The sequence below is a fragment of the Mobula birostris genome, chromosome 9 (assembly GCF_030028105.1).
Source record: "Mobula birostris isolate sMobBir1 chromosome 9, sMobBir1.hap1, whole genome shotgun sequence".
Lineage (NCBI taxonomy): Eukaryota > Metazoa > Chordata > Chondrichthyes > Myliobatiformes > Myliobatidae > Mobula > Mobula birostris.
In genome coordinates this window covers 26,099,889-26,126,272 of record NC_092378.1, presented here as the reverse complement: position 1 = coordinate 26,126,272, position 26,384 = coordinate 26,099,889, and the positions used below count along the sequence as shown (strand labels likewise).

The 26,384-nt window shown below is 41.1% G+C and overlaps 1 protein-coding gene across 1 annotated transcript in view; it reads right to left on the bottom strand.

Annotated features, from left to right (window-relative positions):
* Positions 1-26,384, bottom strand: part of kcnq1.2 (potassium voltage-gated channel, KQT-like subfamily, member 1.2) — a 379,236-nt gene that overhangs the window by 283,554 nt on the left and 69,298 nt on the right. Inside the window, 4 exon segments of the mRNA XM_072269294.1 lie at positions 5,305-5,400; positions 6,749-6,859; positions 11,382-11,522; positions 24,626-24,722. Of these exon segments, the coding sequence (XP_072125395.1) occupies positions 5,305-5,400; positions 6,749-6,859; positions 11,382-11,522; positions 24,626-24,722 (445 nt within the window).

Below are 26,384 nucleotides of genomic sequence, written 5' to 3'. Positions count from 1 at the left end.
CTATTGCCCCCGACTGGACACTCCCACCAATCTCCATCCTGACCACTGTCACTCGGATTAGTGCATGACCCATTAGTATGATCTGATCCCTAATTTGCCTTCAATTGACTCCACAGCCTTCCCTCGCTCCCCCTAAGTACAATACTGCATGGTCAACCCACACTGTGTGACCTAGGACTTAAGGTTAGTAATAAGTTACAATACGGATGATTGGCAAAAGAAGCAGAATATCTTTATACTTTCACAAAGAACAAGCACAATTATGTACAAATCATAAGGTTTTCTCCTGGAGATGTACTTAGAAGCAAGTTTTGCTTGGCAGATTATTTATTCTAATAATATATCATAATAGGACCATAAGACCTAGGAGCAAAATTAGATCATTCAGCCCATTCAGTCTTGTCTGCCATTCCATCGCGGCTGAAATATTGTCCTTCTCAACCCCATTTTCATGCTCTCTCCCCATAACCTTTGATGCCCTTATTAATCAAGAACCTATCAACCTCTGCTTTAAATATACCCAATGACATGGCCTCCACTGCCATCTGTGTCAATGAATTCTGAGATTAACCACCCTTCAGCTAAAGAAATTCCTCATCATTTCTATTCTAAAGAGACTTCCTTCTATTCCAAGGCTGTGCCCCTGATCCTAAACTCCCCCACTATAGGAAACATCCTCTCTACTTCCACTCTATCTAGACCTTCCAATATTCAATAGGTTTCACTGAAATACCCCGATTCTTCTAAACTTCAGCAAGTACAGGTCCAGAACCAACAAACGCTTCTCATATGTTAATCCTTTCACTCCCAGGATCATTCTTGTAAACCTCCTTTGGACCCTCTCCAATGCCAACACATTCTTTCTTAGATAAGGGGCCCAAAACTGCTCACAATTCACCATATATTCACAATAATACTAGTGATGCTAGATCCCAGATATGATACTTGAAATGGCAGTAAAGCTATGAGGACAGGCAATCCTTCTAAGTATAATGATAAGATTGATTGACAATTTCCAGGTGGAGCATTATTGAACAGGAACTTCTGTGTTGTAAGTGAAAGTGGGATCTTCATAGTAAATACAAACAATGAGCCTTTTCCAGTAGTTTTATTTGAAATTGCAGACATAATCCAAAAGCCTGGTAATGAGAAGAGTCTATGAACAGATTACAGACATAACTAACACCTCCCTGCTCACATGGCACTGAAAACAACAATTGTGAAATTATTTCAGATCCCTGTTCATGGAGTTTGGATTTTGAGTGAACAAGGAAAAATTGTTATGAGTTCACCAACATGCAAGAATGTAAGTATTACTTATAATTATGAACCTGTGTTAAGTCAGATAGAGAAATGGAAATAGAATGAGAAAAATCGGATTTAAGAAAGGAATACACCCACTCAGCATTTCAGGACAACCTCTACCCTCTGCCATCAGATTTCTGAAAAGGACAATGAACTAACACCATGGATACTACCTCACTAGTTTTTGTTCTCTATATTTCTTATTGTAATTTATAGCATTTTTATGTAGTGCACTGTACTGCTACCACGAAATAAGTTTCAAGACATATGTCAGTGACATTAAGTCTCATTCTGGATTCTGATTCTGATTAAAAGATACGTTCAAAGAATTGGTTTCTTTCTATCTTCCTGTTTCCCTTTAAGAAAAACCTGAAGGAAAGAACTCTGAAAATTGCAATACTTCATTTTAAGTGCCAGAGAGACTGACTAGCAGTAATTGGTTCTTACCAATCTGCAAGAAGGATATTTAGAACAACAATTACATGGCTTGTTGTGGCAGTGTGCATATCCAGAAATTTCATATCATTCAGTGTTTTTCAATGGGATGTCAACACATACTGCCACTTGCAAAAATTAATGATGCAGTTACATTGTGGCAACAACCATTAAGGTTCAATATTGAATTAAGCATAACAAGTTAATACAACATTGGCACCAAAGAATGTATGTTATTTTCTGATATTGACATTAAATTTTGAAATAAGGTTTTACAAAGTAGAATGCTGCTCTAGCATTATAGCCATAACTTTAGCATTAAACACTCTATCAGGCTGTATCAACAAGTGCAAGCATCTCAAGAACAAGTTGCTATAAAATGCGTTAGTATAGAACTGCCCGATGCATCTTGAAACAGCATCATATCAACAGCCTAGTATTGTCAATGTAAGAAAGACAGCACTGAAGTCTGCAGCAGAATGATATCTTCATTGTATTTTCTGTACCTAAGCATTGATTAGAGCTTGCTATTTGTAACTTATACATAACAACATAAGAAGATAAGAAATAGGAGCAAGAGTGGGCCATTTGGCCCATCGAGCCTGCTCCCCCGTTCAGTGAAATCATGGCTGATCCGGCCATGGACTCAGCTCCACTTACCCGCCTTTGCCCATAACCTTGAACTCCTTTTGTGATGAAAAAAATCTATCTAACTTTGACTCACATATATTTAATGAGGTAGCCTCTACGGCTTCTCTGGGTAGAAAATTCCACAACTCCAATGCTCTCTGGAAAAAGCTATTCCTCCTCACCTCCATCCTAAATCTAATCACCATATCTTGAGGATACGTCAACCTAGTTCTAGTCCCACCCACCAATGGAAACAGCTTTCCTGCTTCTATCTTATCTATCCCTTCCATGATTTTATATCTTTCCATAACATAATTTCTCATTCTTCTGAATTCCAGTGAATTTTAGAAGAATTCCCATTCTTCTGAAAGACAGTTCACTGGATCAACATGTTGAAGAAAACATTTGGACAACCAGCCTTCTCCAAAACCAATACAGGTATATTCTTTTTTTTACATGTGCTAGATAGGTGAAACATAGTAAATACTGCTGGAGGAGCCTCATGTGAAGAATGGTCACTGCTATTGACTAGTTATAGAGTCATAGAATTGAAGTGAATGAGCTGCATTACTGCAAATTTATTGGAATGTAGATTTGCCTTTAGAAAACTACAACAAGCTCAAGGCCTTTCATATCATCACCTATACACTATGCCAATGGCTACCTGTGGTTCAATCAGTCTCTTAATGACTAAGTCTCGTCCCACAGGCAAATCCCTGCATTTCCTGAATCAAATGTGGGAGGGAAAGATGTGCTTGGTGGTGGGATCCTGTTGTAGATGGCGGAAGTTTCAGAGAATTATGTGCTGGACGCGGAAGCTGGTGGGGTGGTAGGTGAGGACAAAAGGAACCCTATCCCTGGTAGGGTGGTAGGAGGATGGGATGAGAGCAGACATAAATAAAATGGAAGAGATGCAGTTGAGGGCAGCGTTGATAGTGGACAAAGCGAAGCTCCTTTCTTTGAAAAAGAAGGACATCTCCTTCATTCTAGAATGAAAAGCTTCACACTGAGAGCAGATGTGGCAGAGACGGAGGAATTGAAAGAAAGGGATGGCATTTTTACAAGTAACAGGGTGCGAATAGGTATAGTCCAGGTAGCTGTGAGAGTCCGTGAGTTTATAATAGACATCAGTGGATAAGCTGTTTCCAGAGATAGAGACAGTGAGATCAAGAAAGGAATGTGAAGTGTTATAAATGGACCAGGTAAATTTGAGGACAGGGTGGAAGTTGAAGCCAAAGTGGATAAAGTCGACAAGTTCAGCATGGGTGCAGGAAGCAGCACCAATGCAGTCGTGAATGTGGCAAAGGAAAAGTGCGGGATGTTCACCAGTGTAGGCTTGGAACATAGACTGTTCCACATAGCCGACAAACAAGGACCCACGCAAGTGCCCATGGCTACCCCTTTTGTTTGAAGGAAGTGGAAGAAGAAATTACAGAGAGCGAGGACATGTTCCGCTAGGTGGAGAAAGGTGGTGGTGGAGGGAAGTGGTTAGGTCTGGTGTCCAGAAAAGAAATGGAGAGCTTTGAGGAATTCCTGGTGGGGGATGGAGGTGTATAAGGACTGGACATCCATAGTAAAAATAAGATGGTGGGACCAGGGAACCTGAAATCCTTGAAAAGATCAAGAGCGTGTGAGGTGGCACGAATGTAGGTAGGAAGTGACTGAATCAGGGGGTAAACGGAGTCAAGGTAAGCCGATATGTGTGCAGTGGGGCAAGAACAAGCAGAAACAATGGGTCTTCCTGGACAAGCGGGTTTGTGGATCTTGGGTAGGAGGTAGAAACTGGAGGTGTGGGGTGTGAGGGTTGTGGTGGTGGATGGGAGATCCCCAGAGTCGATAAGATTGGTGATGGTGAGGGAGCCAATGTTCTTGTGTTCCTAAGTGGGGTCCTGTTTGAGGGGTAAGTAAGAGGAGGTGTCAGAGTTGTCGCTGGGCCTCAGCAGGGTGGAGGTCAGAACGCCAAACTACTACAGCACATTCCTTATCTGAGGGTTTGATGGTGAGGTTAGGATTGGTGCAGATCCTTTTCGCGGGGTAAGTAAGAGGAGGTGTCCTGTTTGAGGAGACCTCTACTGTTGCGATGAGGCCACACTCAGGTTGGAGGAACAACACCTTGTATTCCATTTGGGTAGCCTCCAATCTGATGGCATGAACATCCATTTTTCAAACTTCCGGTAATGCCCCTCTCCTCCGCAGCCCCCGTCCTTCACCATTTCCCATCCCCTTTTCCTTCTCTCACCTTATCTCCCTACCTGCCCATCAGCTCCCTCTGGTGCTCCTCCCCCCTTTTCTTTCCTCCATGGCTTCCTGTCTCTTTCACCAATTTACTTCCCAGCTCTTTACTTCATCCCTCCCCCTTCACGTTTCACCTATCACCTTGTGTTTCTCTTTCACCTCACCCTACTTTTTAAATCTAGTCCTCAGCATTTTTTCTCCAGTCCTGCCAAAGGGTTTCGGCCCGAAACGTTGACTGCACTTTTTTACCATAGATGCTGCCTGGCCTGTTGAGTTCCTTGAGCATTTTAAGTGTGTTGCTCAGATTTCCAGCATCTACAGATTTTCTCTTGTCTGTCCACTGTACATTGTTCCACTCATCTGTCATAACTCAAAGCCACAGAAACCCAGGACATCCACTATGTAAATTAGTTCTCCATCGCTAAAATTACTACAGATAAGAATTGCAGAAGTTTAGCCAGAGGTTTAATCTCAGCTGCCCCCAAGAGACAAGAACCCAATCAAATAATGCAAATACACACAATTCAAATCCCATATCAAATAATATTACCATGGCAGCTGTTTGATAATGGTGACAATGGGGTTTCAAGACACTCTTACGAGTAAAAATAAAATTCCAAACTGAACTATTTTGAACAATGCATAATTTGAATATCCTTGTGATAATTAATTTCTCTGATTATACTTAACGAATCATACCTGAATGAGAGAGGCTGCAGCAGGTATCTGCCGACTGAAATGTTTTTGACGTTGTTTCTGCTGAACTTTAAGAGCAAATCCAGATCCCAGTATACCCTTAAAATGGAATGTTTAATTAAAACTCTTTACACAAATTTACCTTATTACACTGTATAAAGCATGACACTGAAAAATGGCAAAACATCATTCTGAGAATGGATAAGTAATGAAGACTTTTGGGAAAAAATCTTACAATATTTTCTTCTGCTCCATTATAAATCTTACAAGAAAAGAATTCTCATCAACAAGGCCAAATTTCTGGGCTTCAAGGGAAACAAATGAATGGCTGTTTTATGTAAATACAGAGATTAAAATTATTTACATATACAATTAACAGAAAGTAATCCCCTTAAAATGTTCTTAATGACAACATAAGCATTTTTCACAGATATTCTTTATTTGGCTTGTAAATGATACAATAAAGTAAAAAAAAACCCAATAAGAAAAAGTGAAATTCTATTTATAAAAATGTCTGAACCATTAAAAGTGACAAAGTAAAAGAAACAGATAAGTTTAGCTTGCTGTCTTTAAAAATGCCCAACACTCAGCTACTCATGATAGAACAGGCCTCTCCTCCCAAGAATTAACCCATTGAATCGCTTTGGACTATCTCCAGAACCAATATATTCTTTGTTGATGTGCTAGGTAGCTGGAGGAATCTCATGTGAAGAATGGTCACTGCTATTGACTAGTTATAGAGTCATAGAATTGAAGTGAATGAGCTGCATTACTGCAAAGTTATTGGAATGTAGACTTGCCTTTAGAAAACTACGTTCAAGGCCTTTCATATCATCACCTATACACTATGCCAAAGGCCATCTGTGGTATAAAATTAGATTTGTTAACACCTGGAGATAGAGGTTAATCGTTTCATTTCATGAGTGGTCAGGAAAAGTAATTATATGATGTCATGTTAATCAATTAAATTTGATTAATATTTAATGCTTTAAGCGGGCCAGAAGAATTTCTTTTATGCCTTAAATGGGCCAGTAGAATTTAAGTTAGTTTGCAGCATATAAATGCAAAGTCATTTTGAGGGTAGTATCTCCCTTACAAAAATTACTTTTTCAGCTTAGTATCTTAGAATAAATAGAGTTTATGAATTGAAAAATATACTAAAGTTTATGCAGTAACCATACTAAAATGATATTTCAAAATGCTTCTTCATTGTTTGGACTTATTCCAACTATTTACATTTCCAACTAGGTACCTCCTCAAGTCCATTGAAAGACCTTACTCTTCCAAAATAATATTTACACCACCTATCAAGTATCAGTGCAAACCAGTTTTGATCATGCAACAAAGGCTTTTCAGCATATTCACCTCATGTATAACCTGGCTGATCTCTGACAATAAAAGGCCAAAAGGCAACTTTTAAACCGGAAGAGGTAAATAATGTACTTACTGCTGGAAGTGCAAAGAAAGATATTGCAAAAACGGAGAAACAGGAAGCTATTGTTTTTCCAATCCATGTCTGTGGAACTTTGTCGCCATATCCAATTGTTGTCACTGTTACCTAAAAATGAAAAGGTCATTGTAATCATACATTGCAGCTTGCAGTATGTTTTTAATTAGTTATATTTAAATGAATAACTAAGGGTTTGTCATTGTTTCCGAGGACTTCCTTGACTTCTGGATATTGTTGAATACATGAAGAGGGAATAATTGAATTTCAAAAGCTCTGGATATTGTTCACAGAGAAAATATTTTGTATAAAATGTTTCACCATTTAGCATATGTAAAACACAAGCTGCTTTACATGCCTTAGTATGATAGAACACATGAAAGGCAAATGTAAAAGGCATTGCATTGTACATTACATAGGAAACGTAAATAAGGATGAATACTTCTAATTAAGTTTATCCCTAACCAAAGATAATTTGCCATGCGATTTTCATATATAAAAAAACATTTTTCCAACTGTGAGGTGGCATGCAAGATTAGACAATCAGTTCCATTCAGGCACTCAATGTCATCTTTAACAGGGCACCTAAACAATAGAGACCATAACTCAGGACGAGCCCAAGAGCTCTGAAGTTCCACAACAACAAAAAACAGCAACATCCACATATTTTTCATTAGGGGTATATCAGATTTTTTTCAAAACAGTAGCAAACTGTAACAAATATTATGTCTCAACGATTTAGCTTCAAAATAAGTGGGAATGCAAGTGGCGGTGATGATGAAAAGAGGACTCAAAGAACAAGCCAAGTGAGTGGCAAGTGAAAAATATACAGTTATGCCATCCAGCACCCACTCTGTCTACACCTTTTCTAACATTGTAACTTAAAAGTAAAAAGCCCTGCCTCCCTCAACCTTTCCTCATAAGGCATGTTCTCTAATCCAGGCAGCATCCTGGTAAATCTTGAAAAAGAAAAACAAGAAATGTCTTTGGTTAAAGAGCTGTGAATCTTTGGAGTTCTCTATTCCAGAGTGCTGCTGAGATTTGGTCACAGATTTCATTCAAAACTGAGACGAATAAATTTTCGAATTTTAGAGAAATCAAGGGATTTGGAATTGTACAGGTAAAGAGTGCTGAGACAGAAGGCTGTCCATTAATGTGTCCAATGGCAAGGCAGTTTACTCCCAGGGTCTTGATTGAAAGAAATGGCAGAAATTATAGTGGATGCATTTATGATAATTTTCCAAACTCTGGTAGATACCATCAGATTAGAAGACAGCAAAAGTCACACCACTGTTCTTAAAAAAAATGTAGGCAAAAGGGCGGTAACTATAGGCCAGTTACCTAAACATCTGTAGTTGGGAGAAGCTGTCATGAAGGAAGAAATAGTGAGACACCTGGATAGAAGTGGTTCCGTCAGGCAGGCACAGCATGGATTCATGAAGAACAGGTTCTGTTTGACAGATTTACTGGAGTTCTTTAAGGAAATAATGAGTGCAATGGATGGAGGGGAACAGGTGGAGGTTGTAAACGAGAATTTTCAAGAGACGTTAGATAAGATGCCACGTAAAAAACTTACCCATTAGATAAGGATACATGGAGTTAGATGTACTGTATCAGCAAGGATAGAGAATTGGTTAACCAATAGAAGACAGAGAGTTGGGATAAATGGGTGTTTCTCTGGATGCTAGTCAGTGGTCAGCAGAGTGCAACAGGAGTTGGTGCTGATCTCACAACTTCACAATATCAGAATCAGAACCAGGTTTATTATCATCGGCATGTGTTGTCAAATTTGTTAACTTGAAGCAGCAACAGTTCAATGCAATACATAATATAGAAAGAATAAATAAATAGATCAATTACAGTAAGTATATATACGTATATTGAATAGATTAAAATAGTGTAAAACTGAAATAATAGATATTTTTAATAAGTGAGGTAGTCTTCATGCTGAAATCATAGATATTTTTAATAAGTGAGGTAGTCTTCATGGGTTCAATGTCCATTTAGGAATCGAACGGCAGAAGGAAGCTGTTCCTGAATCATTGAGTGTGTGTCTTCAGGCTTCTGTATCTCCTTCCTAATGGTAAAAATGAGAAGAGGGCATGTGCTGGGTGATGGGGGTCCTGAATAATGGACGTCACCTTTCCGATGCACCACTCCTTTAAGATGTCTTGGGTATTACGAAGGCTGGTATCCAAGATGGAGCTGACTAATTTTACAACTTTCTGTAGCTTCTTTCGGTCCTATGCAGTAGCTACCCCGTACCAGACAATGATGCAGCCTGTCAGAGTGCTCTCCACAGTACATCTATCGGTTTTCAAGAATTTTAATTGATAAACCAAATCTGTTCAAACTGCTAATAAAATATAACCGCTGGCTTGCCTTCTTTATAGCTGCATCAGTACATCGGGACCAGGTTAGATCCTGAAAGATCTTGACACCCAGGAACTTGAAGTTGCCACTCTCTCTACTTCTGATCCCTCTGTGAGGATTGGTTCATGTTCCATCGTCTTACTCTTCCTGAAGTCCACAATCAGCTCTTATGTCTTACTGACATTGAGTGCAAGGTTGTTGCTGTGACACAATTCAACTAGCTGGTTATCTTGCTCCTGTTTACCCTCTCATTTCTATCTGATATTCTATCAATAATGGTTGTGTCATCAGAAAATATATAGATGGTATTTGAGCTGCGCTTAGCCACACAGTCATGGGTATAGAGAGAGTGGAGCAGTGGGCTAGGCACACACCTAGTGTTGATTGTTGGCGAGGAGGAGATATTATCACCAATCTGCATAGATTGTGGCTTACAGTTAGGATGTCGAAGAAACAACTGAAGAGAGAGGTACAGAGGTTCAAGTTCTGTAACTTATCGATCAGGATTGTGGGAATGATGGTGTTAATTATAGTCAATGAACAGCATCCTGACATAGGTGTTTGCATTTTCCAGGTGATCCAAGGCCGTGTGTAGGGCCATTGAGATTGCATCTGCCGTAGACCTATTGTGGTGATAGGTAAATTGCAGTGTGTCCAGGTCCTAGCTGAGGCAGGAGTTAATTCTAGCCATGACCAACCTCTCAAAGCATTTCATCACCATAGATGTGAGTGCTACTGGGTGATAGCCATTAAGGCAGATCACAATACTCTTCTTAGGGACTGGTTTAATTGTTGCCTTTTTGAAGCAAGTGGGAACTTCTGCCCGTAGCAGTGAGAGGTTGAAAATGACCTTGAATACTCCCACCAGTTGGTTGGCACGCATTATCAGAGCCTTACCAGCTACTCCGTTGGGGCCTTACACCTTGCGGGGGTTCACCCTCTTTATAGACAGCCTAACATCGGCCTCCAAGACAGAGATCACAGGGTAACCAGGTGCAATAGGGATCTTCACAGCTGTAATTATATTCTCCCTTTCAAAACGGCATAGAAGGCACTGAACTCATCTGGTAGTAAAGCATCGCTGCCATTCAAGTTACTGGATTTTGCTTTGTAGGAAGTAATGTCTTGCTAACCCTCCCAGGGTCGTCGTGCATCTGATGTCACCTCCAACCTCGCTTGGAATTATTTCTTAGCTCTTGAAATAGCCTTCTGCCAGCCATATCTTGTACAGACCTTGGTCACTAGACTTAAATGCCACATATCTAGACCTAAGCAGATGATGTACCTCCTGGTTCATCCACAGCTTTTGTTTTGGGAATGTACAGCAAGTTTTCGTAGGCACACACTCATCCACACAGGTTTTAATGAAGTCAGTAACAACAGTGGCATACTGAATACAGTATGCCACAGTATCCACTGAATCAAAGCAGCCCTGTAGGTGCCCCAGTGCTTCCCTTGTCCATACCTTGTTGGTCCACACGACTGGTGCTGCAGTCTTCAGTCTCTGCCAATACTCAGGGAGTAGAACTACAGCCAGACGACCAAACTTTCTGAAGTGCGGGAGTGGAACAGCACGGTAGGTATTCTTGCTGGTAGTGTAACAGTGGTCCAGTATGTTGTTTCCTCGGGTATTACAAGTGATTTGTTGATGGTTTAGTGATTTTTTTTTCAAGTTGGCCTGGTTAAAGTTCCCCAAAGTGATTGTGAAACTCAGGGTATTCTGTTTCATGCATATTGATCCCATTGCTCAGACGCTATTTAAAAACTGTTTGTTCTAAGCACGGTGTAGTGTCTAATGGCCCTACAAGTGTAGGGGACTGACCGTAGTTTGAAACTGTTTGGTAACAGTGTTCTGTCCCTTTAAAGTGGCATAGTGTCCCAAATAAGCAAAGGGAATCCCCACTACTTTTTTGATTAGTTTTTATTCTTTAAGATTTGTCCCAAATGAGCAGCTGCCCCAGTTAACTGATGGCCCAATTAACTGAAATCCAGTGCATTTAAAAAACACTACAGATTCTGCAGATGCTGCAAATCCAGCGTAACACGTACAAAGTGCTGCAGGAAATCAGTAGGTCAGGCAGCATCAATGGAAAGGAATAAACAGTTGACCTTTTGGGTCAAGTATCGCCCACATCATTCCTCCAGCATTTTGGACGTGTTAACTCTTAATATTTAATTATGTGCCTTTTCAATTTTACATTAATTTTACTCTTTTAAGTGAAAATATCATTGACATATTATCAAATTGAAAGAAACTTACCACACCCCACCATAAAGCATCAGCATAACTTCCAAATCCAGTCATCCCTTTCTCATCAACCGCATCTTTTTCAGCCAGATACACGAAATAGGAAGAAAAAATCAGACCCAAAAAGCCTATGTATAGTGTTGTTATGAGCTCCTGAAAAACATAACATTAATTATATATGAAACAGCTGATCTTAGACAATAGGTTACTGTCGAATTTTTTTGTTAACCATCTCTCATTTTAAATCATTTCCCACATGATAGCAAGAGCTGTGCAGTAAAATAGTACTGTGTTCGGTATGTTGTTTCTTTCACTGTGGACATCAGTTTGCAAAGAACTTTATGATTATGATTTCAATTACTCAGAATCTGCATGCCAGGCAAAAATTTTGGGGAAACTGTTACTAATTCTGTTTGGTATGGCGAGGACACTGCTCAGGATCAGGAAAAAAGCTGCAGATGGTTCAGACTCAGCCATCTCCATCATAGGCAATAGCCTCCCCAGCATCAAGGACATCTTCAAAAGACAATCACTCAAAAAAGCAGCATCCACTATTAATGATCTCCATCACCCACGACATGTTCTCTTCTTAGTACTACCATCGGAGAGTAGGTACAGGAGCCTGAAGACACACACTCAACGTTTTAGGAACCATTTCTTCCCCTCCACAATCAGATTTCTGAATGGACTATGAATCCATGTACTGTATCTCACTATTTTTGCTCTTGCACTACTTATTTAATTGTAGTATATATATATATACACACACACACACACACACACATATATATATATATTACATACACACACACATATATATATATATATATGTATATATATATATATATATATATGTGTGTGTGTGTGTGTGTGTGTGTGTGTTTATTATATATATTTATTTACTTTTGTCACAAAAAATAAATTCACAACATGTAACAGTGATATTAAACCTTATTCTTATTCTGATATTAAAATCAGGTCACATGAACAAGGGTCTGAAAATCTTTCATTACCATGAAAACCAGTGGTAGAAAGCCATTAGACGGGCAGTGGTCTAGCTTGTGCTCATAGCTAACAGAAGGAAACAATAGATCAGGCACTTGGGGAAGAAGGATGGCCACAGTGGAGGGTAGTCCAGAAAAATAGTGAGTCAAGAGTCAGGGCATCAAGCACAGGGAATCCTCGTCGAACAAGAGGAAATGGAAGGGTTGCAAAAGGGGGAGTTCAGGGTTCTCAAAAGGAAGAGAATGTTTCATGGCTCAGTTGTGATGGCTACAGAGAAGATAGAGCTAAGAGGCCAAGGGGACACCTAAGCTTTGAACGTAAAAGGCTCTACCTGAAGGTAGTTCCTTGCATTTGATTCCAAGGGCAGATACCTGTAACTGCTGACTGAACCAGGCCTTGTAATAGAACAAAGAACACAAAACAGTACAGCATAGGATGCTTTGCTGAACTATTTAAGCTAATGAACTAATCCCTTCCATCTGGGGAATTATCAGTTAACGATTTGGGCCGAGCTCCTTCATTGGGACTGGAAAGAACAAGAAAAGAAGCCAGAATAATAAGGTAGAGGAGGAGGGTGTACAGGCTTGCAGACAATATGCAAGACCAGGTGAGGGGAAAGGTTTGTCAGTGGGGGAAGCATGTGAAGTAAGAAAATAGGAGGTGAAAGGTGGAAGAGGTAAAGGCAGTGAAAGGTGGAATCTTATTGGAGAGGACAGTGAAGTATGGAAGAAAGAGAAGTGGACCATGGAAGAAAGGGAAGGAGGAGGGGAACCCGAGGGAGATGATGGGCAATGGAGGACCACCTCGGGTTGGAGAAGCAACACCTCATATTCCATTTAAGTGGATCCATCCTGATGACTAGAACATCAATTCCTCTAACTGCCAGTAGTTACTCCTTACTTCCGCTTCTTCCTTTTTCCATTTCCATTCTGGTTACCCTCTCACCAGCCCATCTGGTTCCCCTCCTCCTTTCCTCCTTCCCTTTCTTCCATGATCACTGTCTTGTCCTACTGGATTCCTTCTTCTTCAGACCTTTACCTCTTTCTTCCACTTATCACCACCTACCTTCTTACTCCCCTAAACACTGATCTTCCCCCTCACCTGGTCTTCAACATAAATGGCCAGCCTGTATTCCTCCCTCTCCCCCCACCAACTAATTCTGGCTTCTGCTCCCCTCTCTAGTAGCCCTGATGGGTCTCAGTCTGAAACGTTGACTGTTTATTCCCTTCCAGAGGAGCTGACTGACGTGCTGAATTCCTCCAGAATTTTGTGTGCATTGTTATTCTTACATGTTCCATTCATACTTGCAAGATAAGAAATGGTGAAATACGAGTGAGAGGGAGAAAGTGAGAGAGCATCTGCCAAATAAAAGCTCACACATGACAAGTGCCAAGGATTGATAGTTTTAGTAAGACTAATGTCTGCAAATGAAAACAAAGGAGGCCATTGAAATACAAGTCAACTGCAAACCATAGAGAATGCAATTAAGTTTATTTGACTTCAGCAATAAAAGACATAAAATTGTCAATATGATAATATAGATATATGTATTTTGCAGATTAATTCACATCTACTATTTCCAACAGGGCTTTCACATGTGGAGTAGTGATTAGCAGATTTAAAAAAAAAATATTTAGAGAGACAGAACAAAACAGGCCCTACTGGCCCAGCAACCCACCCGTTTAACCCAGGCTTAATCTCAAGACAATTTACAATAACCGATTAGCCTACTAACCACATCTTTGGACCATGGGACCATGGGAGAAAACTGGAGTGGAGACTCAGATGAATCCTACACAGTCATGGGAGGCCATACAAACTACTTACAGGCCGTGTTGGAACTGAACTCCAAAGTCCGATACCCTGAGCTGCAATAGTTTTGCACCAGCTGCTACACTACCGTGGTTTCAAATGATAAAATTTCTGTTGAATCTTTGAGCGTGCATCAGAGGAAACAACATAATCAGTTATCAACTCAGACACACACACTGCTGTGGAATTCCTTTGGTGGAATTGGTGGAGCAAGGAGGATTAAAGGACACACTAAAGAGTTTGCACTAGAGATTGGAAGACTATGTGCAGAGCAATGGCAGATTTTAGAAGCAGAATCTTTTAAACTGGGAAGACACTAAAAGCGTCCACCACAACAAAGGTGGGTTTCTGCAGACCACTGAGTTGATGCATTTGTCCTTTTACATAGTATTCAGTGGTACAGACAATGGTTTGCTCCTTTGCACACTTTCAACAATGTGATGCAGGGTAAACCACAGCAACACACATCAAAGTTGCTGGTGAACGCAGCAGGCCAGGCAGCATCTCTAGGAAGAGGTATAGTCGACGTTTCAGGCCGAGACCCTTCGTCAGGACTAACTGAAGGAAGAGTGAGTAAGGGATTTGAAAGTTGGAGGGGGAGGGGGAGATCCAAAATGATAGGAGAAGACAGGAGGGGGAGGGATAGAGCCAAGTGCTGGACAGGTGATAGGCAAAAGGGGATACGAGAGGTTAAGCCACACTCTCTCCATGCACAATGTAGCTATGTTGCCCAGAAACTATCCACAGTACAACATGTGACATAATAAGGGATCTGTGTTTCATTAATTTCATCCCCTTTATACTCTTAAAAATGAAGGTTTTACTCTACGCATTTAAGTTGTATACTTTACACAAACTCCTAATGTTCACATAATTAAAATTAGTCCCATTTCCAGGATACCAATGCATTGCAGATTTTTTACTTTAAAATATAAAAACTTAATTTCTAATGCATAAGAGTTAATCCATACACTCTTGTGCTTCGAAAGGATTTCCAGTTATTGTTAGAATAACGTGATCCTTACATTCTTCATTTAAAATCAACTAAACTTTAAATCCAGTGTTACTGTTTCTGAAATAACAGCTGTGAGCAATCAACATTTTCCAAGTTCAAACACACCAGCAATTTTGTCTTATAAGTTTTTAAGGTTAAACAAATAGAAATAATCAATCTTGTCACTTAAAACCCTGGCACAATCATATAGTACTTTTTACATATTTACCCAATCATCAAATGCCAAGATAGCAGGTCATTAGTCTCTTGCAGCTATTTGCAACAATAAGACTATGAAATATCCTTCATATTTCATGAAGAGAATATTATAACTGAAGACAGATGAGAAAATATTTCAAATGAATCACTTGTACCAGCTTACAAATTATGCACAAATATAATTCCCGTTTACTTTTAATAACACATATACTAGAGTATACTAGAGTAGGTTTTCAAAAATAAAATGGCAGACTTGTTTTAAGTTTAAGGGAAATTGTAGCAACTCACTTTATTGTCAACCAAACGCAGAACATAACGTGCTGTAAAAGCTACGTCATTATGTCATCGTGTTAGACCAGCCTCTTAAAGCGAACCCCAACTCAGTGTTGGTGGTTGTGAATTACGCACGTTTCCACCCATTACATTTCCCTACACTAGTTTCTCCATTGCTAAAGCCTGTAGATGGCAGCTTGGAAAGGGCTGATCCAACTAGAAGTTAATGAAATTCATGCTTGCTTAATACCTAATGTCTAGAATTATCACATATTATAGACTTCAGCTGGCAAAGTGATGGATGCTGCCAGGTCTCTCTGTCCAAGAATTGCCCACAATGGAATGAATGCTACAACATCAAAAAATGTGCCCAAGCAGATACTGTGACCAACTTAGAACGTGTGGGTAAAGTATTAATTCTGACATCAACTTTGTAAGGCAAGCTGATTAACAGAAATTGGGATGACTTGTTTGATTTAACAGTTGGTTTCTTGTTTCATGGTAAGAGGTTATTCACTTCCAGGGAATTCGCTAAGAATGTTACCATCGGGAAGGAGGTACAGAAGTCTGAAGACACACACTCAGTGATTCAGGAAAAGCTTCTCCTCTGCCATCCGATTCCCATGAACACTACCTTGCTACTTGTTATTTCTGGGTTTTTTTCCATTACTTATTTTAACTTAACTATTTAACAGACAGATATAAACTTACCGTAATTCAGTGTTTTTTTTCCTCGATATTTATTTATAATGGGTTTCATTGTACTGCTGCCGTAAAGTTAACAAATTTCAAGACATCTGCCGGTGATAATTAAACCAGATTCTGATCCTGAATGTTAGGAGTTATGAAGAAAGTCAGAGTCACTAAATGGAAGACTTGCTCCCAATATTCTGCTCAAGTCATGACCTCTGCTGTGGTCAAATCTTCTGGATCTTGGTCTTGACAGATAGTCAGTTGGGTAGAATTCTCATCATTTCCATGAAAATATAAAATCTATTGTACAGCCCTCCCAACCTGTGGGTGTATGCCGTTTGTACTTGGAAACAGATGCTTACAAGTGTGTGAGGTACATGGGGCTTAATTCTTTGCTGGCAGTTCATTCAATAGCTTTGTTGCTTAGTTTTATCCCAATTTATTTTGGCAGGGCTAATAGTGGCAGATACACAAGATTTAAATAGTTCAATAGAAGATGGAAAACTAGCTTGATGCACATGTGGCAGCTGGCGAACAACTGACTCTGGTACATAATAGTCATTGACATATCAGATAATGCATTTACACTCAGTGACCATTTTATTAGGTACCTCCTGCAGCTAATAAAGTACCCACTGAGTGTATGCTCATGGTCTTCTGCTGCTGTAGCCCATCTACTTCAAGTTTTGAAGTGTTGTGCATTCAGAGATGCTCTTCTACACACCACTGTTGTGCATAGTTACTTGAGTTACTGTCTCCTTCCTGTCAGCTTGAACCAGTATGGCTATTCTCCTCTTACCTCTCTCATTAACGAGGCATTTTTACCCACATAACTGCTGCTCACTGGATGTTTTTCATTTTTGCACCATTCTCTGCAAAATCTAGAGACTGTAGTGTGTGAAAATCCTAGGGGATCAGTAGTTCCTGAGATAATCAAACCACCCTGTCTGGCACCAGCAAACATTCATCAGTCAGTCAATTTGATTTCAGTTCTTCCCTGTGATGTTCAGTCTGAACTATAACTGAACCTCTTGGCCATGTCTGCATGCCATTATGCAATGAGCTGTTGCCATATAATTGGCTGATTAGATATTTGCAGAAGTACAAGTGTACCTAATTAAGTGGCAACTAAGTGTAAATGAACATGAAAACAGTTGCCCATTCTGTGATGCAAGACTGTACTCCATTGGAGTATCAGTCTGCACCTATTGAAGTGCAATCTTGTTGCACTGCAGATCAATCTTTTCATTACCTTAAAGTTAGCAGAGCTCTGTTGGCCTTTACCTTGCATCTTCAGGGAAACAAAACGCCAATTCATCTGCTCTCATGTGCCTCAGCGTCAACACCAGATGACACAGATTACATATCATTGTCAGAGTTGAAGTGGTGCTTCCCTCATTCTGCACAACGTTCTGAATACATCCCTCATTTAAAACCTGACCAGTGCTATTGTGTGAAGTCACCCTCCAGCATGTAGGCGTACTAGTTTTAGCCTCTTGCCCAACTGCATCCCAACTCATGCTTTCAAAATGTTCTCTAAGTCATATTCTAGTCTTGATGCCAGTATCTGAACTGGTGCTTTGCAGGGACAAAGGGAATGATGTTGTGTGCCTTCTGCTACCAAATTAACCAAAATCTCAACAGCATCATCCTCAAAGGCTTGCACTACTGGAAATGCTGGTGGTCTTCTTCCTAACGATTCTTCAGTGACAAGGTCATAAATAATGGCAGTCCATGAACATAATCTCTTGTGAAAAGTGGAATCTTTTAAACAGAGAAGTAATTTCAGTAAGGGACGGTGTGATGTGGAAGGTGCTTCAAATATTTGCATACCAAGGAAAATATGTGACTCCAGAGCAGATCCTGGAGCTTAGGGCTCAATCACCCTAACGTCCATAGAGGGTAGGCTGTTCTCTTGCAGACCAAATCAATTAGACCCCAAACCTGAGAGAGCACCTTTCTGCCCGAAGAGCAGGCACCTATTTCTTGCAATCTTCACCTGCAAGACAAAAATGCAAACTACCAGATAGCTATGCTGGGCAAAGCAATAATATCTACATTCTCAGTGAGGGAGGGAATGAGTTTACCTACTAGATTTCAGAAGGGAGATCCAATTACCTAACGGATCTTCATGGCTTAAGGGGTCTCTAGATAATCCAGCTTATTAATAAGTACCAATAAACCTTCTTCTTCCTCTTATCATCCAAAAAGTTTCTTAATTCCCTTGTTTGTGCCTCCCATCGCTTAAATTCAAGTTTATGCGTGGTCTCCAGAATTGTGGTCGCATTTCTAATCTGGTTATATTCTTCACATAACATATCTGGTTGCAAGATGGGTTTAGTTGTACCATTCCTTAGCCTCATTAGGCGTGTATCTCCTGGGTAATACTGACGACATTACAAAGGGTTATCCTTGAATTCTATGCAAGAAGCACTTTAAAAAAAACAGGAAAATGGACTGACACAGGATAAAGATATTATGGCAATTGCCAGGAATCTTGCATGGCCTACATGCTAATCTTTTTGTGCTTGCACACCAGCTGCAGTTGATGGATAGAGAGTCCTTGTGGATTAATGGAGGTATAAAGACCACAATATGAGCAGCAAATGCAATACGTTAAACTGGAGGTCCAAGTGAACTGCTAGAACTACGTGGCAGCTGAAGTAGTGGCTATCAACATCAGCTCAGTTTTTCAAATGCCACATGCTCTAATTATTATTCCCAGTATTTTCCACCATTTCAGATCTCTAGTTACTAAGGTGTTTTTATTTGCTTCTCCTTCAGTTCTTACTAACAAACATTCTTCACCCTCTTTCAGACGACATCAGCATTTATGCCACCTAGACAGTCTTGACTATCATTGGCATTGAACCCTTCCCCACCTCCCATTCCCAAACCAATCCCAACAACTTAAAACACACTTATTTTCTCAGTTTTCCAGTCCTGATACAATGTCATTGACCTGAAATACTAACTCCATTCACAAAAGGAGCCTGACCAACTGACTTCTACTTTTATTTAAAACTATTCTCTTCTCAGTTCGCTGTCCAAAGCCTATTCCTTACCTACTCACACTTAATGGGCAATGCAGAACACCAATGGAGTTTATTCTTTGAACCCAGGACATGCCTGGAGAGGCAATAACAAGGTGTCAAGTGGTACTGAAGAGGCCACATTCTGGATGCCCTGGCAGTCATTGGTAGTAGGCAAACCTGACACAGAAGGGCTTGTCTTCTGCTAGAGCTGAAAGCTTCTAAGTATCTCAGATATTCAGAAATAATCAAAGACAATAAAGACTATCTTGCTGGCAAACGTGCAGTCTCTGGTGAATAAAATCAATGATCTCAGAGCTAGGGTGCTGAATCAGAGGGACATTAGGACCGCGTGTGTCCTTTGTTTCATGGAATCCTGGTCAACCCCTTCCGTACCAGATGCACTGATTCAGATCGATGGGTTTACTATACACTGTCAGGACAGATCTAGAGTGTTTCTCAAAAGCAGAGGTGGAGGAGTATGACTCATGATCAACTCTTCTTGGTGCATAAATATATCAGTGCTGTCCCAATTCTGCTCACCAGACCTGGAATATCTAGCAGTTAAGTGCTGTCCTTTTTGCCTACACGGGAATTCTCCGGGGTCATTTTGGTAACAGTATGCATTCCTCCTCAGGCCAAGGTCAATCAGGCTTTAGATGATCTGAGCAAGGGGATCAACATGCACAAAACAGCGCACCCCAATGCCTTCACCATCATTTTGGGAGATTTCAACCAGGCCAGTCTGAAAAAAATCTCTCAATTACGATCAACAGATCACTTACAATACCAAAGGAAACAACACACTGGACCGTTGCTAAACCACCATAAAGAATACCTACCATGCTATTCCATGCCCTCACTTGGGGAAGTCTGATCATGGGCAAAGGCTGAAGACTGCAGCACCAGCAGTGAGGACCAAGAAGATATGGACAAGGAAGGCACAGGAGCTTTTACAGGACTGCTTTGAATCAGTGGACTGGACTGTATTCAGGAATTCATCTTCAAACCTGGATGAATATGCTGCAGTTGTTACCAACTTCACTAAAACCTATGTGGATGAGTGTGTGCCTACAAAAACTTACTGTACATTCCCAAACCAAAAGCCGTGGATGAACTAGGAGGTATGTTTGTCTGCTGAAGGCTAGATCTGTGGCATTCAAGTCTGGCGATTAGGCCTGTACCAGAAAACCAGGTATTATTTGCAGAGGGCTATTTCAAGGGCAAAAAGACAATTTCGAATGAGGTTGGAGGCGACATCGTATGCACGGCAACTCTGGCAGGGTCTGCAGGACATTAGTTCCTAAAAAGCGAAACCCAATAGCATAAATGGCAGCAATGCTTCACTACCAGATGAATTCAACGTCTTCTATGCCAGCTTTGAAAGGGAGAACACAACTACAGCTGTGAAGATCCCTGCTGCACCTGATGATCCTGTGGTCTCTGTCTCAGAGGCCGACATTGGGCTGCCTTTAAAGAGAGTGAACCCTTGCAAGGCAGAATATCCAGATGGAGTACCTGTATCAACCAACTGGCAGGAGTATTCAAGGACATTTTCAACCTCTCACTGCTATGGGCAGAAGTTCCCACTTGCTTCAAAAAGGCAACAATTATACCAGTGCCTAAGAAGATTAATGTGAGCTGCCTAAAAGACTATCACCCGGTAGCACTCACATCAACAGTGATGAAATGCTTTGAGAGGTTGGTCATGACTAGACTGAACTCCTGCCTCAGCAAGGACCTGGACCCATTGCAATTTGCCTATTGCCACAATAGGTCAATGGCAGATGCAATCTCAATGGCTCTCCACACGGTTTTAGAACACCTGGACAACACCTACATCACTTCATTGACTATCGCCCAGCATTTAATACCATCATTCCCACAATCCTGATTAAGAAGCTGCAGAACCTGGGCCTCTGTACCTCCTTCTGCATTTGGATCCTCAACTTCCTAACCGGAAGACCGCAACCTATGCAGATTGGTGATAACATATCCTCCTCACTGACGATCAACACCGGCGCACCCAGGGATATGTGCTTAGCCCACTGCTCTACTGACTATATACACATGACTGTGTGGCTAGGCATAGCTCAAATACCATCTATAAATTTGCTGATGATACAACCATTGTTGGTAGGATATCAAGTGGTGACAAGAGGGTGTACAGGAGTGAGATATGCCAGCTAGTGGAGTGGTGCCGCAGCAACTCAACGTCAGTAAGACCAAAGAGCTGATTGTGGACTTCAGGAAGGGCATGACAAAGGAACACATACCAATCCTCAGAGGGATCAGAAGTGGAGAGAGTGAGCAGTTTCAAGTTCCCAGGTGTCAAGATCTCTGAGGATCTAACCTGGTCCCAACATATCGAGGTAGTTACAAAGAAAGCAAGACAGCGGCTGTACTTCATCAGGAGTTTGAAAAGATTTGGCATGTCAACAAACACACTCAAAAACTTCTATGGATGTACCATGGAGAGCATTCTGACAGGCTGCATCACTGTCTGGTATGGAGGGGCTACTACACAGGACAGAAAGAAGCTGCAGAGGATTGTAAATCTAGTCAGATCTATCTTGGGTACTAACCTACAAAGTACCCAGGATATCTTCAGGGAGCAGTGTCTCAGAAAAACAGCGTCCATTATTAAGGACCTCCAGCACCCAGGGCATGCCCTTTTCTCACTGTTGCCATCAGGTAGGAGGTACAGAAGCCTGAAGGCACACACTCAGCGATTCAGGAACAGCTTCTTCCCCTCTGCCATCCAGTTCCTAAATGGACATTGAACCCTTGGACACTACTTCACTTTTTGTTTCAGTATTTCTGATTTTTGCATGGTTTTAATGTATTCAATACATGTATACTGTAATTGATTTATTTATTTATTATTAATATTTTATTTTTTTTCTTCACTGCTAGATTATGTATTGCATTGAACTGCTACTGCTAAGTTAACAAATTTCACGTCACATGCCGGTCATAATAAACCTGAGTCTGATTCTGATTATTGTAAATAATTGAAATACTAATATGCTAGAAGTAAAATTGTCGGATAGTATTAAAAAAAGTTTAAATGAACTTCATTATTCTTTTTTCTCTACTTGCCATATTGGGAAACTTCATTCCAATGAATTAGAATTCTGCCCCTTCACCAGGCTTGACTGACAGTTTCACAGAGAACAATTATTCAGCATAATTCTGGCAAGATGGTGGTGCATTCCAGTAAGATTGCAGCAGTTTCTACGGGGTCAACAAAGGGTGCTAGTGTTCTTTGTAAACTTATTTTTTATGATCTCAAGATCCTGCTAGATATTGAGAACAAGGTACTGCAGGCCTACCCCATCAGCGAGTTGCTCGTTGGTGGAGAAAATGAAGGAGCTGGACTTGGTGCAGATCGTGCTGTTGCTCGATTCCAGTGAGGCATCGGCGTAGTCAGTGCACGGAAGAGGCATGCGGTCTAACACTGAGTGATCATCTCAGTCACTTTTCTTGTGATTGCAAGAACCTTTTGGACATTGTTAATGTGGAATGCTGCAAGTCTGATTCACTGATTTATTGGCGGGTGGCGGGGGAGCTGCATGGCCTTGGCCATAGCAAGGACTAAGCCTCAAGCCATGGTGTCACCTGTTTGCAGCTGCCAGAGAAAGGTGTCAGAGCTGATTCACTGGGGGTGGTGTGGCATGGCGTCCAGGCTGCAGTCAAAGGTGCCACCCCCTGTGTTCACTCAGCAGAAGACAAGCTGTATTGTGGCCAACTATAGATTTCTATGGCATTCATGGACTCAGGGTCCAGACTATTTTATTTTGTGCGGCGGTATTTGTGAGGGAATCCTGGAGTGACCCTATTAACTGTTTGAAGAGAGACAGAGACAGACATTCATCATTGATGGTTTGTTTGGAAAGGAGAGAGAGAGAGACAGAGTTATTTACCACTGATATGTTGCTTTTGAAAGGAGAGAGAGAGAGACGAAGGTTGACAGTTGGACTGTCACTTTAAGGCATTGGAAGTAACTTTGGATTTCTACTGAGTTTGGAGTTGGAGACAGCACCGAGCAGCTCGAAGGTTGCTATGGTGACCAAAGGCAGATTGTTGATATTTCTTCAAGGACTTGGTGCCTGTTTGCACTCCTTTACAGACAAAGGAGGGAGGGACTCTTTGAATGACAGGTGATGCTCAGCCTGGTGAAATAAATGAGAGGTCAGATGATACAGACCTCGGACACATGATCTGGACACTGAATGAACATTGTTGTGCCCGCAGAGAAAGTGGGCTTTGGAGGATCAATCAGGCGGATTGATCCAAATTGCTGTTCCAACGTAGAAGAAGGGGTTGACTGGTGGGGAGTTGTCTATGTGTCCATCCTCACCTGGGTGATAGCTCCACCACAGAAGACCGGTCCCCCGGTTAAGGTCACAGTCGGTGACTTGTAAAGGGTTTCGGAGGACGATGAGAAGATCGACGGCATCAGCTCACCTGAGGATTCACCTCACTCTCTCTCTCTCTCCATCACTACTCAACTAAATACCATGAACTGAACTGAACTTTACTCAACATCGTAAGACTGTATCTTTTTACCCCTAGACTTAAAGGAACTTGGTTTTTTCATACATATATATTCCACACTTACTTTTATATATAATCATTGCTAACCTGTGTGATTTATTTACTTTTATATTACTGTATTGCGTAGTTACTAATAAATATTATTAATTGTTAGCAATATGAGACTCCAAAGTGTTTTCCATCTCTGCTGGTTTCTTAACCCCTGTCACGGGGTACGTGACAGTATTTTACTGATCTTACATGTGCTTGCTACCTTGTATGTGCTATGTGTGCATTATGCTGTGCGTAACTGTTGGCACTGTATTTTGCACCTTGGTCCAGAGTAATGCTGTCTCATTTGGCTGTATTTATGGGTATTCATGTATAGTTGAATGACAACTAAACCTGAGTTGAATTGAGTAATGCCAGGAAATTCTAGCAAATCAGGGCCCCGCATTTGGGCTCTTTTCTGCAGGAGAGCAAGGGAGAAAACTTGTGGATCAACTGGCATCTATCCATCAGCTTTGGGACTAGGTCTTACTTATCAAGGAGCAGCTAAATGCTGGCAGTTCCTTTTAGAACTACAGGCCACATTCAACCTATATATCTTGTCACTCAAAGTCAGGGCTGAATACAGTAAGATGGCCTCCCCTCTTGCCTCCTGCTACTTGCTGAAGATAGTGGCGTACCTGACGATGAATGAATACAACAGATCCCAAAAGTCTCCAAGTACCACCTTGCCGGTCTACATGCAGCATCCTTAAGATCTGAAGGAAACGAATACCCCTGAGAAAAACAAAACAGAAATGACTATGTGAGAAAAGCTAAAAAAAAAATTGAAAATACTTTTCCTAGTGACTAACAATTCTCTTATGATTGAACTTTCAGTTACATCCTTCATTTGAAGGATCATTTGATTTACACTTCATTTATGTACATGGAGCATTTGTCTTTAGAAAACATACTATCTGCTTTGGTCACAGTTTTGCTTCATTTGTACCACCATTCCATCCTTGCCTAATCTTTACACTTGTTTTCCCTATCCTTAATACATCCAGGTGCATTTTGACAAGAGTTAAAACCAAATTCTAAAGAAGATCAGAGCTCTCACACTCAAATAGTATAAAATCTTTGCAATTCATGGCTATCACCAGGATAGTTATGATTAGGATAGGTATCATTGCAATAGCTATAATTACTAGTTTATTTATTTCCTCTTAACACCAAAGCAATAAGTCTGATTTATACTTCTGCGTTAACTGGATGCCCAAACCTACACAAGTGGCCTACGTGCGTTGTCAGCATTTATACTTGTGCATTGGTGTGTCTGCGTCATTCGGTAATTTGCGCACATCACGCATGCGCACTCACCTGCCCACGGAAGGCTTCGTGGTCATGGTAGTCTCGAGGTAAACAAGACGCAAGCGTTTTTTTTTTCGTGCAAAATGTGTCCTCCATAATTTCGGAGGTCTGTAAGGCTTTATGGAAAGCATTGCAGCCAGAGTTCCTTCCTTGCCCTTCAGTCACCCAATGGGAAGTTATTGCAGCGTAGGATGACATGCGATGCTGCCAAGCAGACCAATCACAGTTGTTACGGTCTGCGTTGCCGCAATGCGCGGTTACATTTTGGGACAGGTGCGCGTCGCAGCAACGCAAGCTCTCGCGTAGGGTTCCGTGTCGGCTTTGCGTAGGCTTTGCAGCGACGCAGACCTTATGGCGACGCGTTGATGCAGAAGTATAAACCAGGCTATAGTTCTGACAGACACTGAATCAACCAAGAACTTTTTATCCAACTTCAAATTTATGATCTGACCATCTAAGTCATATTCATTTGGATAAAATACCATCTATTAAAATTTTAAACTCAAGAGATTCTGCAGATCCTGGGAATCATGAGTAACACACACAAAATGCTGAAGGATCTCAGCATCTATAGAAAGGAAGTCAGAATCGACATTTCAGGCCAAGACCCAATATCAAGACCGGAAAGGGAGGAGGAGCAGCCCAAAATAAGGTGGTGGGGGGGAGGGGGAGGGAAAGGAGGACAAACTAGGTGATAGGTGAAGGGGAAGGTAATGGGTGGTGGAGCAGGAATAACTTCTGGTATCCTGGGAGAATAACTTCTCCCTCCTCTCTTTATTCATTCCCCATTCTAGTGCCCTCTTACCCCTTCTCTTTTCCTCAACTGCCTGTTACCTTCCTCTGGTATCCTTCCTTCTTCCCTTTCTCCCATTGTCCGCTCTCCTCTCCTATCAAATTCCTTCTTCAGCCCTTTACCTTGTCCACTTATCACCTCCCAACCTCTCAATTCATCCCCCCCTCCCCCACCCACCTATCTTCCGCCTCACCTATCACCTTCCAGCTTGTACTCCTTCCCTTTGCATCCTCAACTTTTTATTTTAGCTCTTCCTTTCCAGTCCCGATAAAGGGTCTCAGCCCAAAACGTTG